The sequence below is a fragment of the Camponotus floridanus genome, unplaced genomic scaffold, assembly GCF_003227725.1.
Source record: "Camponotus floridanus strain SB8 unplaced genomic scaffold, Cflo_v7.5 scaffold124, whole genome shotgun sequence".
In the NCBI taxonomy this organism is placed as follows: Eukaryota; Metazoa; Arthropoda; class Insecta; order Hymenoptera; family Formicidae; genus Camponotus; species Camponotus floridanus.
In genome coordinates, this window is record NW_020229242.1 from 301085 (window position 1) to 316323 (window position 15239).

Consider the following 15239-nt stretch of genomic DNA (forward strand, 5'->3'; position numbering starts at 1 on the left):
GAAACAAGATATGATATTATCTTGTCAATAAACAATGGAATGATGATGGAGGAACACAAGGAGAAAAATTGAATTTATGTGGAGATTTAGTTAATAATAAATATAAAAGTTAGCTAGAATATGGAGGTTTGTATGTTTGTATTTTTTAAAAAAACAAAATCTCGACAATCACATCACATTTTACTATATAATTTCTATTACTTTTCATAGAAAGTCGACGAATTTATACAATCAAATTATCTGACTCAGAACTATTTCACAACTAAAGGAACCTCGTACCAGCGAGACTTTCGCTTAACTCGAACTTTTTGATAGGACTTGCAGTCACAATCTCTCGCCGAGTACATTTAATTCGCTAAAATTTCCTAATCTCTTATAATCGTGCTAAACAAATAAATAACTATTACAATAGGAACATTTATGTACAAGTTAATCTACGTAACACTAAGATCATCAAACACAAGATGCCTCAGACTTATCAGGTACTTTCACATTGCTACGGATCCTGGAAAAATCTTTTAAATAAGTTTTTTAACAATTATCTTGAAATTTTTTGCTATTAAATTATAAAATCATTTTTTTAAACAAAATTTAGGGATCGATGGTATTTATGTATGAGCGTCTTAAAATCATGAGAAAAGTGATACGCTCCTATGATTTTTATGGCTTGTAAAGAAACTCACTATCATAGAAATTACTCTATCAAGCGAGCTTACAAAAAAATGTAATAGAAACTATTCCGTGATAGATATTGCATAAAAGAAATTCTGCACAACACTCGTTTAAGCTCGTAATTGATGACTCCGTCTGTTCATCATCGCCTTTTAAATTATAAATACACATGTCACTATAGAAAAATACCAGTGCTCTGTTTCTATCTATGTTTGGCAATATTAGACATGACATGGTAAGTACATGAATATCTCTTTCCGTCAAAACCTTTCTAAATCCTTGAGAACTTGCAACAATTGAAAAGTGTAATATTAACATAATTATCCCTACATATTTTATATATTTTAATGGTTCTCCAGATATATATTCAAAATGATTTGAACCGACTAATAAAAGTCAATAATAGATGAAAATGCTTAGATAATAGTTCTACAAATACTTAATTATACGATGCTGAAATTTTATAAATCATATATACATATATAAAATATATATGTATATTTATTTATTAATAAATTTAAATTATATATATATATATATATATATATATATATATATATATGTATATATATATATATATGTATGTATGTATGTATTTTAGTATTCATATAAGAGAAAATATAAAGGACCACGCTTCCACACAAACATTGGAAATCTGGGCACCGGTCAAATTTCTCCAAACTTTGGGATTTTTTAGTTTATGACCCCTCGATCAAAAGTCCTTATGGGCCCGAACCTCCAGGAAGTCATGGAAAAGAGTTATGGGGTATGGAAGTCGACGGAATATAAGTAATCGAGTATACACGTTTTTACGGGTTGAATCTCTTGAACTTAATGATATTCGGTGGGGCCTGGACCCATTTCTTTAACCACACCAGATCTTGCCTTAATTGATCGGTTATGAAATGTTAATATCATATCTGAATATATTCCTATTCACAGAATCTAATTCTGCGATGAATCCAGGTTTTCATTATAAAAACCTGGCTCGGCCCTTACTCGACCCTACCGGACCCTAGTTAGACTTTATAGCCAAGATTGGGCCAGACTATCAGATAGCCCTCTCCAAGTTCAAGAAGTTTTGTCCGATTAGTTATCATAATAGACCCCCTCGAATTCGAGACATTTTAAGGGTAAAAACGTGTATACTCGACTACTTATATTCCGTCTTCCATACCCCATAACTCTTTTCCATGACTTCCTGGAGGTTCGGGCCCATAAGAACTTTTGATTGGGGGGTCATAAGCTAAAAAATCCCAAAGTTTGGAGAAATTTGACCGGTGCCCAGATTTCCAATGTTCGTGTGCGTGGTCCTTTGTATTATATATATCTTTATCTGTGCTTGATCCTCAATAATCTGTTCAAGTTATCTTGTAATAGTCAAGTTACAATACTTAATATTATACCCGTATTTTTTCTTCTAAACATTTGTGATACTTTGAAGACAAATGATGTCGGGAACTGAGTTAAAATGGCGAATTCATTCCAAGCTTTGTGCCAAATTCTAGACGTGCTCTTTTTTGGTACCTAACGTTGACTCTGAAATGAGACAGAAACATTAATTTAACGAATTGGATGGTACCTTTATTTTTAATGATCAAAAATATTTAGAAATGATAACTTACTTGATTTCTTGCCATTTGATCAACTCGTTAATTGCAAATGTCAATGGAATAGAGAGCAAAAAAAATAATGGCACGTATATCGGAAAGTTCTCGATTCTTTTACCTTCTTCTTGCCAAAATCTATGGAACACTACTCCAGAGAACACCATTTGCACACATAGTCTGTAATAATGCAATAATTGTATATATCTTTTTTTTTTAACTACTTAATTCTACTAGTTCACAGGATTGGGAAATATGAATAACTTTTGCAAATTAAAAACAAATTTGACTAATAAATTACCGTATTATATAAGGATTTTAAAATTATAATAAACATTGTAAAATTAAAAATTGCGACTTTATCCTTTAAAAATTTAAAAATGCTTAAGAAAAGCTTTTATTTATATTTATAAAAATATAAGTTCTTTAAAAAAAAAGATTCAAAATTATTATGTTATATATTTTATATCTATAAAGATATTCATATAGAAATTATATATCTTTTAATATTGAAAAAAAAATTTGAGAAATGTTAATTTTATATGAGTGTATTTGATATATAACTCCTTAAATTTTGAATAATTTATTTTTATAAAATAACTTTCCCAATCCTAATTATTCAATCTGAATCCTTTGCTTACACAATAAACACACTGAGAAACCAAGTGAAATTATTCATAGGATTTTTCCTCCATATCGAGTATTCTCTATGCACAAAACTGACAGATATTGTAACTGAAAGAGAAAAAAAATTAATATTAATTAATAATCTTTGTGCATATTAATATATATATTAATTTTTAATGTATATATTATTATTACTAATATACATAGAAATTTTTCTTTTAAATGTTTTTTCAAAATAAAATCATTAATATGAATTTTTTCTCTTAAAAATAAAGGAAAAGTTTGAAATATATATAAAAACATGAAACAAAAGTGAATTTGTAACCATAATTATTTCAATTAATGAAAATTGAGAAATCAAAGCTACATGATTTCGCCTTTAACTTTATTTCACAAATAAAAAATAACTTTTGAAACTCCAATATACTAATAATATATTGTAATAATAATATGATATTGATGAAAATAATTACCGAAGTGCAAGACTATAAGGGTCAGAGCAAAATGCTGCACGACTAGGATGACGATAGGTTTGCTACCCCAGCCGCTCCAAATCTGGTCCCGTGGATCCGGATATATATACAGGCACTTGGAGTTTTGCGGCATGTAGACGGGGCAAAGGGACAGGAAGGAGATGCACTGCGACAGGATCACCGAGATCACCGTCGGCAGGAACTTGCTGCCGTAACACCACAGCACGAATAGCATAATCTATTTACATAATATATTCATATTAAATTCTGTTCTTTTTATTTCTAAGGACGCTGCTTGAACTAATTACAGAAAATAAGCAGTTTAAGAACTCCTTGAATAATTGGGGAATAAGAGTGATATTCTTTTTTTAAAATAGATTTTAACGCGCGAGATTCGAAGAGGAAATATTTCGAAATGAGTCTTATACTGCACATTTACTGCCTCCTCTCACCTCCCCATTGACTATGCACTGATTCTTCCCGGTCGCGCGTTGCATTATTGTCGAATCTATTGGCGTAGCGATCATGGATGTCGACAACACAGGAATGATGAAGCAGCACAGCCAAAGTATCTGATCGATGGAGAACAGCGGCGGTAGTAGCAAAAACGCTGACAATGTTTGTGTGAAGGCAAGTGTAACCGAACAACATAGCCAAAATTGTATGCAGTTCCACAAATTCTTCATGTAATGACGAGCCTATATATGTAAGAAAGGCTGAAAATGTAGGCACCATCTGTTCAAATATATGTTGAGTATAACGTACCTCCATAATGAGGTGGAAAATTGCCACGGGATCTTCGCGCTTCACACTTAGCGAGCACGCAACAGAGTTGAGTGTTCTACTGAGATCGACGGGAGAGATTCCTTGGTCTTCCGTGGTGGGCACTAGGACGGGTACTTTCTGACACACTTGGGGATACAATGGCTCCACTGCCACTCTGTGCAATTGATTTATAAAGTTTTTATAAAACTCTCGAATAGGCGAGATTAAGAATCGCGTTCAGAATCTTAACTTCATCGAGAGTTTTACTAAAGAATTTTACTAAATTGTAAATTATATGAAGAATAAAATTACCCGGCGTCAGCCTGCATGAAGATCGGCATGTTCTCGGCGTTGGCGGATGAGCCGAGCACACATACCACTTCACCGTAATCTTGCATGATGTGCAGCATCTCGCGGGTCACCGTGGTGTTGCAGTCAGTAAATAAAGACACGAGCAACGGTACGTTGTCGATTAGCTCTATATGTGGACGTATCTTGTCTATGCCTCTCGGCAGTTTTGCCTATTTAGTGCAAATAATCAGTTTTATGACATATTATATATAGTTAGAAATCATATTTATATAATTTAATCTAAAAAGGGAGATTGCCTACTCTATTGGACAGATCAAAATTGACCGGCGCGCTTTGCTCAGTGCTATCGGTGAGGCAACTCAAGGATCTCCAAGCTTCCTGACCCGAACCCAAATCGACGCTTTGCACCAGAACACTGTCCTCGCTTCTCATCGTGTCCTGTTCCCTAAAGTACACAATTCGCTCGATAATTAAATCTCCATCGGCTGCACGTTTTTAGACATCACTTCCTACCTGTGACTCATGGCGCTCTTGGCCTGTGAGGTCCCTGTGTTGTTCCATTCGGTGGTCTCGTCATCGAACTTCACTGTCGTGAAGTCCGTGTTAATGGCACTCGGCGCTGACATACTCATCGCTCGACTGTTGTTTAGATTAGTGCTAAAAAACGAAAGGCATTCTTTCTTGATGAATGCGTTCTTGATTTCCCCAAGTATCCTGATCGATAGAAACACATCAACGCAGATTGCCAGAAGCCAAGAGAATGTGTCAAGTTGTCGCAGATTTGGTAAAGCTTTCAAAATAACAAATCGTCGAAAATTTTTCTATCATGCTGTGCATTTTTATAATAATTTTAACCATAGAATGCATAAGAGAGTTTTCTGATTATATTTTCTTGTATTATTTTTTTGATTAAATCTTTTCATCTTTTAATAATATAAGGAAATTTGAAACCACTTCTTCGATTAGAACTTTTGAAATCCATTTCTACAAGCTTTTATTACTAGCTTACGCACATTCTAGGATTAATATCATTCTTTTAATTTTTTCTTTTATTTTTCTTTGATAAGTAAAGTTCGATTTTATAATATAAGCTGTATTAATCTCTACATGTAATCGGTGTAACATACCGAGGTAAGACACGATTAAGCAAGTGGCTGGCCTCGTCCATGCAGGAGTAATTAGGCTGATGAGATTGGGCCGTGGGTGAAGGAGTGGGTGAGGACATGGCTGCTGCCTGGCTCACCCACCAACCCACTGGACTCTCGGACCTGATATTGTCATGTGTGTGTGTGTTAGTTACAATCAAGTATATATGAGTGTGCATCTCTTCTTCTCGTATGAGTGTTTGTGTATTCACATGATCAAATAGCATCGAATCGCAAACTCGTTTCTGTCCCTTTGTTCAGGAGCATAAGTACTTAACAGAAGTGTGATATGAGACCAAGTATAAAAGGCTATCTCAAATTTTATAAAAAAAAGAAACTTCTGAGAATTTTTAAAGACAACTTTTTAAATAAGTTTTTTTTATTGTATCTTTTCTAATAAATCTTTTCTAATCTTTTCATTCATGTAAAGGAAAAATGAAATCCGAAGTTGCGAATGTTAGGTTTAAAAATATATTGAAAAAACTGAATAGTTTTTATAAGATAAATATTTTTCACTTGCTTAATATTTTTATGTTTTTTTATCGCTAAAATTGACAATGAAGAATGCGTACTGCTTATGTGCTTATCAGATAATATTTTTCTAGGTAAAAAAGAAATCCCGGTTTTTCCAGGAAGTAGACACCCTAGTATAAAGCAATTTTAATTATATACATGGAAGTTGCGATTCGATGCCTCGAATAAAAAATGAAATATTAGTATCACGTATCAAGTATTAGAACACTGCAGCCAAACGATTGTGTGGCATTATCTGAGATTAGATGTAAAACGCCTCGGAGAAGTTTTTCATCTTTTTTTTTTTCTCTTCATCGTAAAATACGATTTTAAATTAATTTTTCAATTCTTAAATGTTGATAGTCTTTAAGAAATTCTTGACTTTCGGAACAATTAATTTATTTTCCAGTTGTATTTGAATTCTCAAAAATAAATCAATTCCAAATAACATTGTTTTCTTCGAGACATCTTGCATAATAACGACATGTATACATGCAGCTCGAGATTAACAATAACAGAGGTAAAAAAGACGTATAGACAAACATATACGACGAGGGCATATGCGGATATCTCTCCAGCCATTGCTGTCTCCTGCAATACACGTACACATCTTACATTCAAGCCTCGTGGAAGTTTGCTCTCTCTAACGAGAATTAGAAAATTCACTAATCGTTAATATGCGTGCAGCCTTTTTGTATGATTGCATGTCCTGTCCTATAATTCTTTCAAAAATACTTTCTTTTTAAATCGTCTTCCTCTAATCTCCTCTCGAAATTTTCCTTAAATTTTTTTCTTAGAAAAGAATCTCTTAGTGGAATTAAAAGAGTTAAAAGTCGGATTAGAAGCATCGACGATCAAAAGAAAGTCACGAATATGCCCCATGAGAAGTTCGAGAGACATCAAAAGAGAAACGTCAAGTTCTAACGCATGATACCTGGCTCCCTCGCTAAGTAACGAGATGTGGCAATTCCAACCGCTCTCCAAACCCATCTTCTCTGAGAAGACGCGCGAGCGCAACTCGTTTTCCTTGCTAAAATGGACGAATCTTATGCATGCCCTGTCCAATTGTTCAATTAGTTGTACCTGTACTCATTAAAAAAATATATATATGTACATATATAAAACAAATATATATATAAGAAAAAATCGATTATCATACCATATCCGTTTGTGCCTGATATTGCATAGTAACCATGCCGATGAAGACTTGATTGCACTGAATGTCAAAGCAGCCTTCGATATCGCTCACATCGTCATCTTTATTTTCGTTGCACAATAAGGAATCTAAAAAAAAATAAAGCATAATTTTTTAACTGAAATATTTGTGAAATAAAAATTTATTTTATAAATTTATTTTCAAGAACTTTAATATAAAAAATAGAAGATAAATAAAATAATATTAATATAAAAATATATTGAAATTAAAGACTAGCATAAAAATAGCAAAAACAGAAGATTATTTCTGCCTTTCACTATTTTTGATCTTGCAATTATTAGATTTTTCTCATTCAATATTAAAAAAAATTATCAGATTAATGACTGCACCAACCTGTCGAATGAAACTGTCCCAGTATTCCTCGTACTCTAGGATCAAGAACATTTCTAAAGTCCCATGGTAGAGGGGTTGGACTCCTATGAGGTGTGTACAAGTGTTTACTGTCCGCAGGAAGCTCCAAATATATTTCGGACATCTTGTCCCTGATAGCACGTGTTAATGGCCGATAAGCGAACGCGGTGCAGTACGAGGTCAGGCTTGTTCTCTGATAAAAATCTTGCACTTTCTTTCTGCGACACCGAAAAGAAAAATAGTCAAAGCATTAGGCCTAATAGGGGACGTTTCTAAAATGTTCGGACAAGCGTTACAAGTGTAATTAGTTAAACATTTTAAAAAAACGTTTCGCAGAAATACGAACAAAGATATCAGAGAATCGGATAACAAAAGAATACCTGTCCGATGCGGAAAAAGGACAGAGATCGTGACCGTCCCAATATTCGATGCATGAGTCCAAAATTATGTCAGCAGTTCCTTGCGTTAATAATTGGAGGCCACCGCCGCTGCGCTCCTTCACGACCACAGCAACCATGTGAGGGAATGGAAACTTCAACTTTGTCGCGATGCTCAACGAACGCGCGAATTTTATATCCCGTCTGACCATTTCTGGTTGCTATCAACGAAATAATTTTAATTTTTTTCGAATCTAATCTGCTTTTATAATAAATATCCAAATAATCGTCCAAATAATTTATTTTTATTTTATAAGAATAAATTCTTTAAAAAACTGCTGCGAATAAAATTAGTGTTAAATAATTTAAATTTAAATCGATAGTTTTGTAATGTACTATCGATGTGAGTCAGTAGATGGATATAGGTGTGTGTGTGTGTGTGTGTGTGTGTGTGTGTATGCTCTTTGAAATTTTAACAAAGATTTATATTATACAATATTCGAAAAATTAAATTAATTATTATAATTATGAATAATACTTGCCACATGTCTAAATGTGTACAGTTGTTGCTCCAATTGAAAAATTTTTTGCGCTTGATCTTGAAAGCCGATTTGCTTTGCTAGTTCACACAGACATCTGGTAATATATGCAAATTTCAAACTTACAATTATCTCGTAATAACACTTAACAATTAACTCGTACTAATTTAATCGCAAAGAAAAACCAAACAGATACTATGCTTGAGCTATCTTTAAGAGTGAAGAATAACAAATGAAAAAAGTGTACCGTCTGTTCGTAACTGGGACCAGATTCTCGTTGTATAGAGCTTCGCAAGTTACATGGCAACAAAACTGCGTGTAATGCTCCTGCGTATCCATGTTGCAAGTATTGAGGAGAATTGCTAGACCAAGCGGCTTCAATGAGTTGAGATGCTGTCGCCACGAATGATCGTCGAATTGCAGTCGGAATGGCAGAGCGTGATCATGCGTGAGATCCAATACCTCGGCGGCGGAATGCGACATATCTGTGAAGCGTCGAAGCTTATATCATGCGTTTCTTTCACTCGGGAGACGTGCGGTACTTTCGACGGAGAAACATGTTATGCGTTTCTTTCGCTATATCATGTCTTTCTTACCGTGTTGTACATAAGACGTTCTATTGGAGTTTATCTTCGTCTCTTCGGATTCTTGGGTTTTATCCACTGTTTTATCCACGCTACCGGTACTGTAAAAGAATAAGACTGTAATCTTATCGACACGATTTTATTCCTCAATTTCATGCAATTTATAAGTTACGTTAAATTCCATTATCTCTTGAGGGAATATCAAATTCTTGAACTTCTAGATACTCGGATTCTTATATCCCAATTGAATGACTACAAGATGACTACCTCGAACTTGGTGATAAAGTATTATTCGCGTTACGGAGGAAAAATACTTTCTCCGCTGTGGGATTAGGCCATGACAGAAGTCCCTTCTTATCCACGCAACATAATGCCTGCAAAAATATACACAATATAATCCAATAACTCGATAAAAGTTTATTTTGATTATTTTCGATATAACTTATATATCTTCTGATTATTTTTAAGATCCAATTACTCATATTCAGTTAGGGAAGTATTTATAATCGATTCGTGCTATGATAACTTACAGTCACGGAACCTAAAACGTGCAAGATACTCGCAGATCGTGACATCATGTGCTCCTTGCCGAAAAAAATGTCGAAAAAGTATTTCTTGAGTTCAAGCCAATTGTACACTACATCTGGATGACTGGGACTATTGTCCGCATCTTCAAAAGGATCTATAAACTAAATTTAAAAAATCCATATTATATACAATATACATGTAATGTATAAAAGATTTATAGTTGTCAAATTTTTATGACTTTATTATTTCATTTGATGTAAAATAAAATAATTTTATATATTGTGTATGATAATATTATGTAATTTATTACTAATAATATATTACTATTATTGTAACATTGTATAATTATACATCATATACATACAGATATTATTTCATACTATATACATTACAATCTGAAAATAATTTTCTTAAATATCCCGAAAAATTGAAGTATTGATAAGTTTTGAACTTTTAATAAGTTTATGCGCAAATATCTAGATATTCATACCAACCTGAAGTTTTTTCGCTGATAAGTAGAGCTTGAACAATGCCTTAAAGCGAGCCATGCCAAAGCAATTGAGAAATATCCAGCAGGAGGGGAACATCAACGGCAACAAGGGAAGACTCACGGCGATCGGTTGCAGCAGGAACATTTCACTCCAGTGGCCAGTACCGAAATAGTCCGTCGGATACAAATAACGCAGCAGATTAACCACGAGAATAATAATCAGAAGTATTGGATAGGCCAGATGTTCAATACAACAGATCATAAGCAAATGACGCTTGCGATTATGATAAGTGACTGGTCGATTGAGTGCCTGATCCAGTGCCATTCGTAGATTCACCAGGTATGGCGTCTCCTGGAGTTTGTAGATCTTGTTTTTCAAAGGCACGCGAGCCTGCGGTGTGGAGAAGATTTCGTTGGCGCTGTGGACTGGTGGATTATAAGTTTCTTTAGCGTGCAAGACTGGCGCTTCTGGATCCTGAAAATTCGATCAATGCACAGGAGATTCAATCTCCTGAATAGAGGACTTGTGATTTACTTTTCTATCAAGTGACTTTTTTATGATTCTATAATAATTTAAAGTAACTTAAAAATTATATGCTGAAATGATGCATATAACGTAATTACATACATCATATGATGTGCAATATCCAGGTGCTTGTTGGCCTGGCTTCATCACAATTATGTCACCGGCTACCAATAATGCCCACGGCAAGTTGACTATTTCACCGTCACGATACGTCCATTGCAAGGTCAGGCAAGGGGATTGCGGACTGCATAGATGCGGGTAGTTCTCGGGCTTCCATCGACATGTAGAACGTGCAACTGTAATTTTGAGCATGCATTTTTATTCATGTATATCACAGAAAAATTGTAACATATGAATTGTCAGATCTATACAATTACTTGCAATTTAAATTTTAAGGGCTAAATTAATATTACAAATATAATCGATTGTACAACAAGTAAAACTGTAATGTAAATTTTAGTAAAATATTAAATCTCGAAATTTATAGAAAATTAAAAAATTTTGATATAAACCATATGCTTCTTTTTCAACATTTTTATAAAGAAATCGATTTTAAAGTAGTTAGGAATTAAAGTAAGAAATTGTACGCTATTCTATGGAATAAGTATAATACATTCTTTAAAAATACATACCATTAAGTTGGTTAAGAAGTATTTTCACTCTATGAGGAATCTCCTCGTGTCGTAATTTGTTATCCAACATCACTAAAATAAAATTCAATACTACTAAACAACAGACTATCAGTCCTTCGTATGGCAGTGTAGAATACCTGCAACGGCACACTCATTTATGGAATACAAGTGTCAATGATACTACTACTCGAGCTATTATTATCTGATAAGCAAACAAGACAGATGAAAAGTATAGCAAAGATCTTGAATAAATTTATATTTATAAAGTCAATTTACCGTGTTTCATTAAGTGCAAAGAACACAAACATGAGGATAACGGCATTGATCAATAGTGCAATTGCAGATGTCCAACAGAGCGTCGTATACTGGCTGCGATGATGCAAAGTATCCTTCAGCCAACCTCTGTATTTTCTAAATCATAAAGAATCATCACTGTAAAGATAAGTGTCATATGAATATATACTTGTACTTGAAATAATCACAATCGCTATACAAGATACTACTTATTTTTCCTGTAATCCTCTTCATACTCCTGCAAAACACGTCCAACATCACGATGCAGTGTATTCAAGGCCATTGTAGTGGTTAAACCTAAAATTTTCTTAGGTTTAGCTTCGACATTGCCGTCCTTCTTAGTTTCTTTGCCACTTAATCGGTCATTCTCCATTTTATTTCTATAAAATAAAAATAAATCAAGAGGTTAATTCAATCGTTGAGCCAATAAAGACGTTTACAACAGTCAATGGAGCTTAAAACAATAGTAAAACTAAAGGAAAAAAAAATTACGCATCAAAAATTTTAATAATACGATCGCTAATAATATCGCGAAAAACGATAAACTGAAAAACACAATCGAATGAGTGTCGAAAATACGATAAGGCTTATAACTTTACTTCTTGGGAAAAAAACGCTTTTGACATGAGAAAGAGAGCTTCTTCGAAGTTTTATCTATAGCTCGGCGAAAGTAGCATAATTTTCGAAATTTACTCGAAAAATTGCGACAAACAACACTCAAAAATACACAACTTTCATAGTTTGAGTTGACTTGACATGGCTCGTTATTTAGGGCGCGATTACAGCAAAGCGAATTTTTCGAGTCAAAAATTACAGATTTCTACGTTATCGATCGATGATACACTTTTATAAAAATGATTCGTATCTTTGCTATTCGCGAAATATGTATCACTAATCATGTAAAAAGTTAAGAAAAAATTAGAATATATTTATATAATATAATATGTACATACATAATCCAAATATATATATATATATATATATATATATATATATATATGTAAAATAATATATCAAGGCATATATATGATATATCTGTTATCGATGAAAGAATCCTACAAACATTAATAAGTATTGGTATAGCAGTACAATATCAACGTAAATCTGTGTAGCTGCGAAGACGACTTCATCGGGACCCAATTCTATTCTGCGTCCACCCATGATCGTTTGGATGTCAAAGTATAAATACTGAAAATAAAATGTTTGATTAATATTCGATTATCTATTCAATAATTTATTTTATTTCTTCTAAATATATTTTTGATTAATATTCGATTATCTATTCAATAATTTGTTTTATTTCTTCTAAATATATTTTTGAAAATATGTTTAAATATTAAATATTACTTAAATGTTTAATATTTAAAATTTAAAATATTTAATGTTGAATATTATTTCAATATTAAACAATTTGAAAATATTCTGATTTTTTAGATAAATTGAGATATACATAATGAATTATTGCACGAAGTTCTCAGAGAAATGAGAAAATTTAGAGATTAAATTAAAATATATTAAGTATTGCTAACTAAACAATTTTTTTCATAATATCCATCATTCGCTAACCAAGCAGAGTAGCAGCGTTCCGATGATAGCGATTACTAGACGTAAAACCATTATATGAGTGAACAGCAGGATTATTAGCACCGTAAAAATAGCCACGATCGAAACTAGCCCGATCACCATTAATAAGCCTGGTCTCATTGTCAGATCAAACTGTAATCAAATCATATTATAATGAGAATTTTATTTTTTTCTTTTCTTGTAATCTTATATATCTTGTAATCCTATTTTTGATGTATTTTTCACATTTCGACTAATGGGCTTAATATAAATTAAAAGCAGAAAAAATAAAGCTGAAAAAACCTATATCAATCTAAGCTACATTTACAACAAAACATTAAAAGAAAGATAATTAGGACATATTCTTCCCAGTATATAACATATATGAAATTGTTTATAGATTGTAAAACACATGATGCAAAAAAAGTAAAAATATTAAAAGAGAACTAATTAATCATTATATTTTAGTACAGACTTATAACCAGTTCTATAAATTAGAAAGCCATAATTATAAAAAAATTATAGAAAAAATTAGTAGAACATTTTTTCTACCTTGGAGAACGTTGCTATAAGAGCTATTATCGTCGTGACAGCTGCAGTCATGCCCATAACGATAAGGATTACTTCGATGTCGTAAAACACAGAGACGAAGGCAGCCAAGTACGACATTCCTAGCGTCTGCGATGCGATATCCAGAATTATTTCAATTGGATTAATTTGTATTGATCACTCATTACAAGAGAAAAGAAGAAAAGCTGAAATTGTGAGAAATTTTACCAGCAAAAACAGGCATATGTAATTGAACGGAGGTGTTCTTCTGGCGTGTACAGAACAAGCCACGGCACAATAAGCAACGATGAAGAAGACCCTATTGAAATTCAGTCAGATTTAAATTCACTAAATAATATATAGAATTTTTTGGATGTGTCGGTAATTCTATTAGAGTTGTATTAAGTAAAGGAAATAAATATAAAAGAGAAAATAAATAGAATTTTCTCTCCTTTATTTATATTCCCTTATTCATTTAATACAACAGAAACTGCTTTCATACAAATGTATAGAAATCTCTGTCTTACATGGCGACGATCCACAGATACCAATGCAATATCATAAACAACTGTGCTTCATATCTGGAAAATAATTCACAGGCAAATAATTCATTCATTTTTCATCAAAAGCAAAGTAATAAATTAGTGAAATAGAAAGGAGAGAAAAGAATAGTTCACAAATGAGGTATTAGAAAACTCTTCCTCGAATATACTTACACAAACATGAAGATAGATATGACGAGGATGGTGAATGTCAATTGTAATGTAAGGAGGCAAAAGACCTTGCGAATAAAACTCCGTCTAATCACGGCTTCTTTGAAATCGCCAATATACTCATCAGCATCCTCCTCCGGTAACATTTGTCTCCGACGCTGCTCTCGTACCCATGCTTTGTACAGCTCCAGGTTCTCCCTTTCTCTCAGTGCCACCATTTCATCAGTCACCGTGATGGTATACGGTCCCTAAAATTGGAATTAATTTATTAAGCTAAAAGAAATTATTTAATCTTTAATTACTAATACTTAACATAATTTTATACAATTATTATTTCACATAATATGGAGATTATTAGTGTTTCATTAAACGACATTAAACATGATTAATTAAAAGAAAACTTATTTGAAAGAATTTAGTGAAATATGCCATATAAGTGAAATGTCACTCACACTCTTCAGTTTCTGTCCTTTGATTAACGGCGGTAACTGCGGAGGACCTGGGATGTGTTGCGGAATCCGCTCTAATTCCTCGATATCGACGTCGTCGGACCGCATTGGATAGGCCGTGAATGATTACAGTCAGCATATATCAAATCTTCCGTTTCCCTGATTTTTGTGTACCGATAATATGTGTATAAATGTACCAAATGTATCCAAATGCACGCCGAATCTATCATCAACGCAATCACGATTAACAAATGAAGAGATAAATAATATGTAAATCACATATTCATGGTCGTATAATATTCAATACTAGAAGA

At 32.9% G+C, this 15239-nt stretch overlaps 2 protein-coding genes across 3 annotated transcripts; both read right to left on the reverse strand.

Annotated features, from left to right (window-relative positions):
- Positions 1-1261: 1261 nt before the first annotated feature.
- LOC105252626 (transmembrane protein 94) lies at positions 1262-12430 on the reverse strand. Of its 2 annotated transcripts, none has more exons than XM_011260223.3 (24): positions 12251-12430; positions 11861-12031; positions 11634-11768; positions 11358-11494; positions 10828-11021; positions 10204-10674; positions 9712-9870; positions 9449-9555; positions 9194-9282; positions 8845-9082; positions 8601-8694; positions 8062-8279; positions 7664-7899; positions 7274-7398; positions 7049-7197; positions 4970-5113; positions 4757-4901; positions 4457-4665; positions 4145-4319; positions 3832-4077; positions 3380-3617; positions 2921-3014; positions 2298-2459; positions 1262-2211 (listed from the first exon to the last, which is right to left on the reverse strand). In XM_011260223.3, exons 2-24 carry the CDS (start codon positions 12022-12024, stop codon positions 2139-2141), a joined length of 4002 nt encoding a protein of 1333 aa, XP_011258525.1. In that variant the 5' UTR covers positions 12025-12031; positions 12251-12430; the 3' UTR covers positions 1262-2138. The 2 variants fall into 2 exon arrangements, with proteins under 2 accessions (XP_011258525.1, XP_025271381.1); XM_025415596.1 differs by lacking the exon at positions 12251-12430 and adding an exon at positions 5584-5724 and having other exon boundaries at positions 2139-2211; positions 11861-12024.
- A 238-nt stretch (positions 12431-12668) lies between these two features.
- LOC105252804 (protein lifeguard 1-like) lies at positions 12669-15211 on the reverse strand. Its single transcript, XM_011260423.2, has 7 exons — positions 14929-15211; positions 14480-14724; positions 14291-14344; positions 13992-14082; positions 13767-13892; positions 13218-13367; positions 12669-12839 (listed from the first exon to the last, which is right to left on the reverse strand). Exons 1-7 carry the CDS (start codon positions 15031-15033, stop codon positions 12690-12692), a joined length of 921 nt encoding a protein of 306 aa, XP_011258725.2. The 5' UTR covers positions 15034-15211; the 3' UTR covers positions 12669-12689.
- Positions 15212-15239: the final 28 nt, after the last annotated feature.

Coding starts and splice junctions, on each gene's coding strand:
- LOC105252626 (XM_025415596.1), bottom strand. CDS start 12,024: ATGGAGAATGACCGATTAAGTGGCAAAGAAACTAAGAAGGACGGCAAT. Junction 7,399..7,663: donor GGGACAGTTTCATTCGACAG/GTTGGTGCAGTC, acceptor ATTTTTTTTTAG/ATTCCTTATTGTGCAACGAA. Junction 4,902..4,969: donor AAGAGCGCCATGAGTCACAG/GTAGGAAGTGAT, acceptor TGTGTACTTTAG/GGAACAGGACACGATGAGAA.
- LOC105252804 (XM_011260423.2), bottom strand. CDS start 15,033: ATGCGGTCCGACGACGTCGATATCGAGGAATTAGAGCGGATTCCGCAA. Junction 14,345..14,479: donor ATATCTATCTTCATGTTTGT/GTAAGTATATTC, acceptor ATTATTTTCCAG/ATATGAAGCACAGTTGTTTA. Junction 14,083..14,290: donor TATCTGTGGATCGTCGCCAT/GTAAGACAGAGA, acceptor GAATTTCAATAG/GGTCTTCTTCATCGTTGCTT.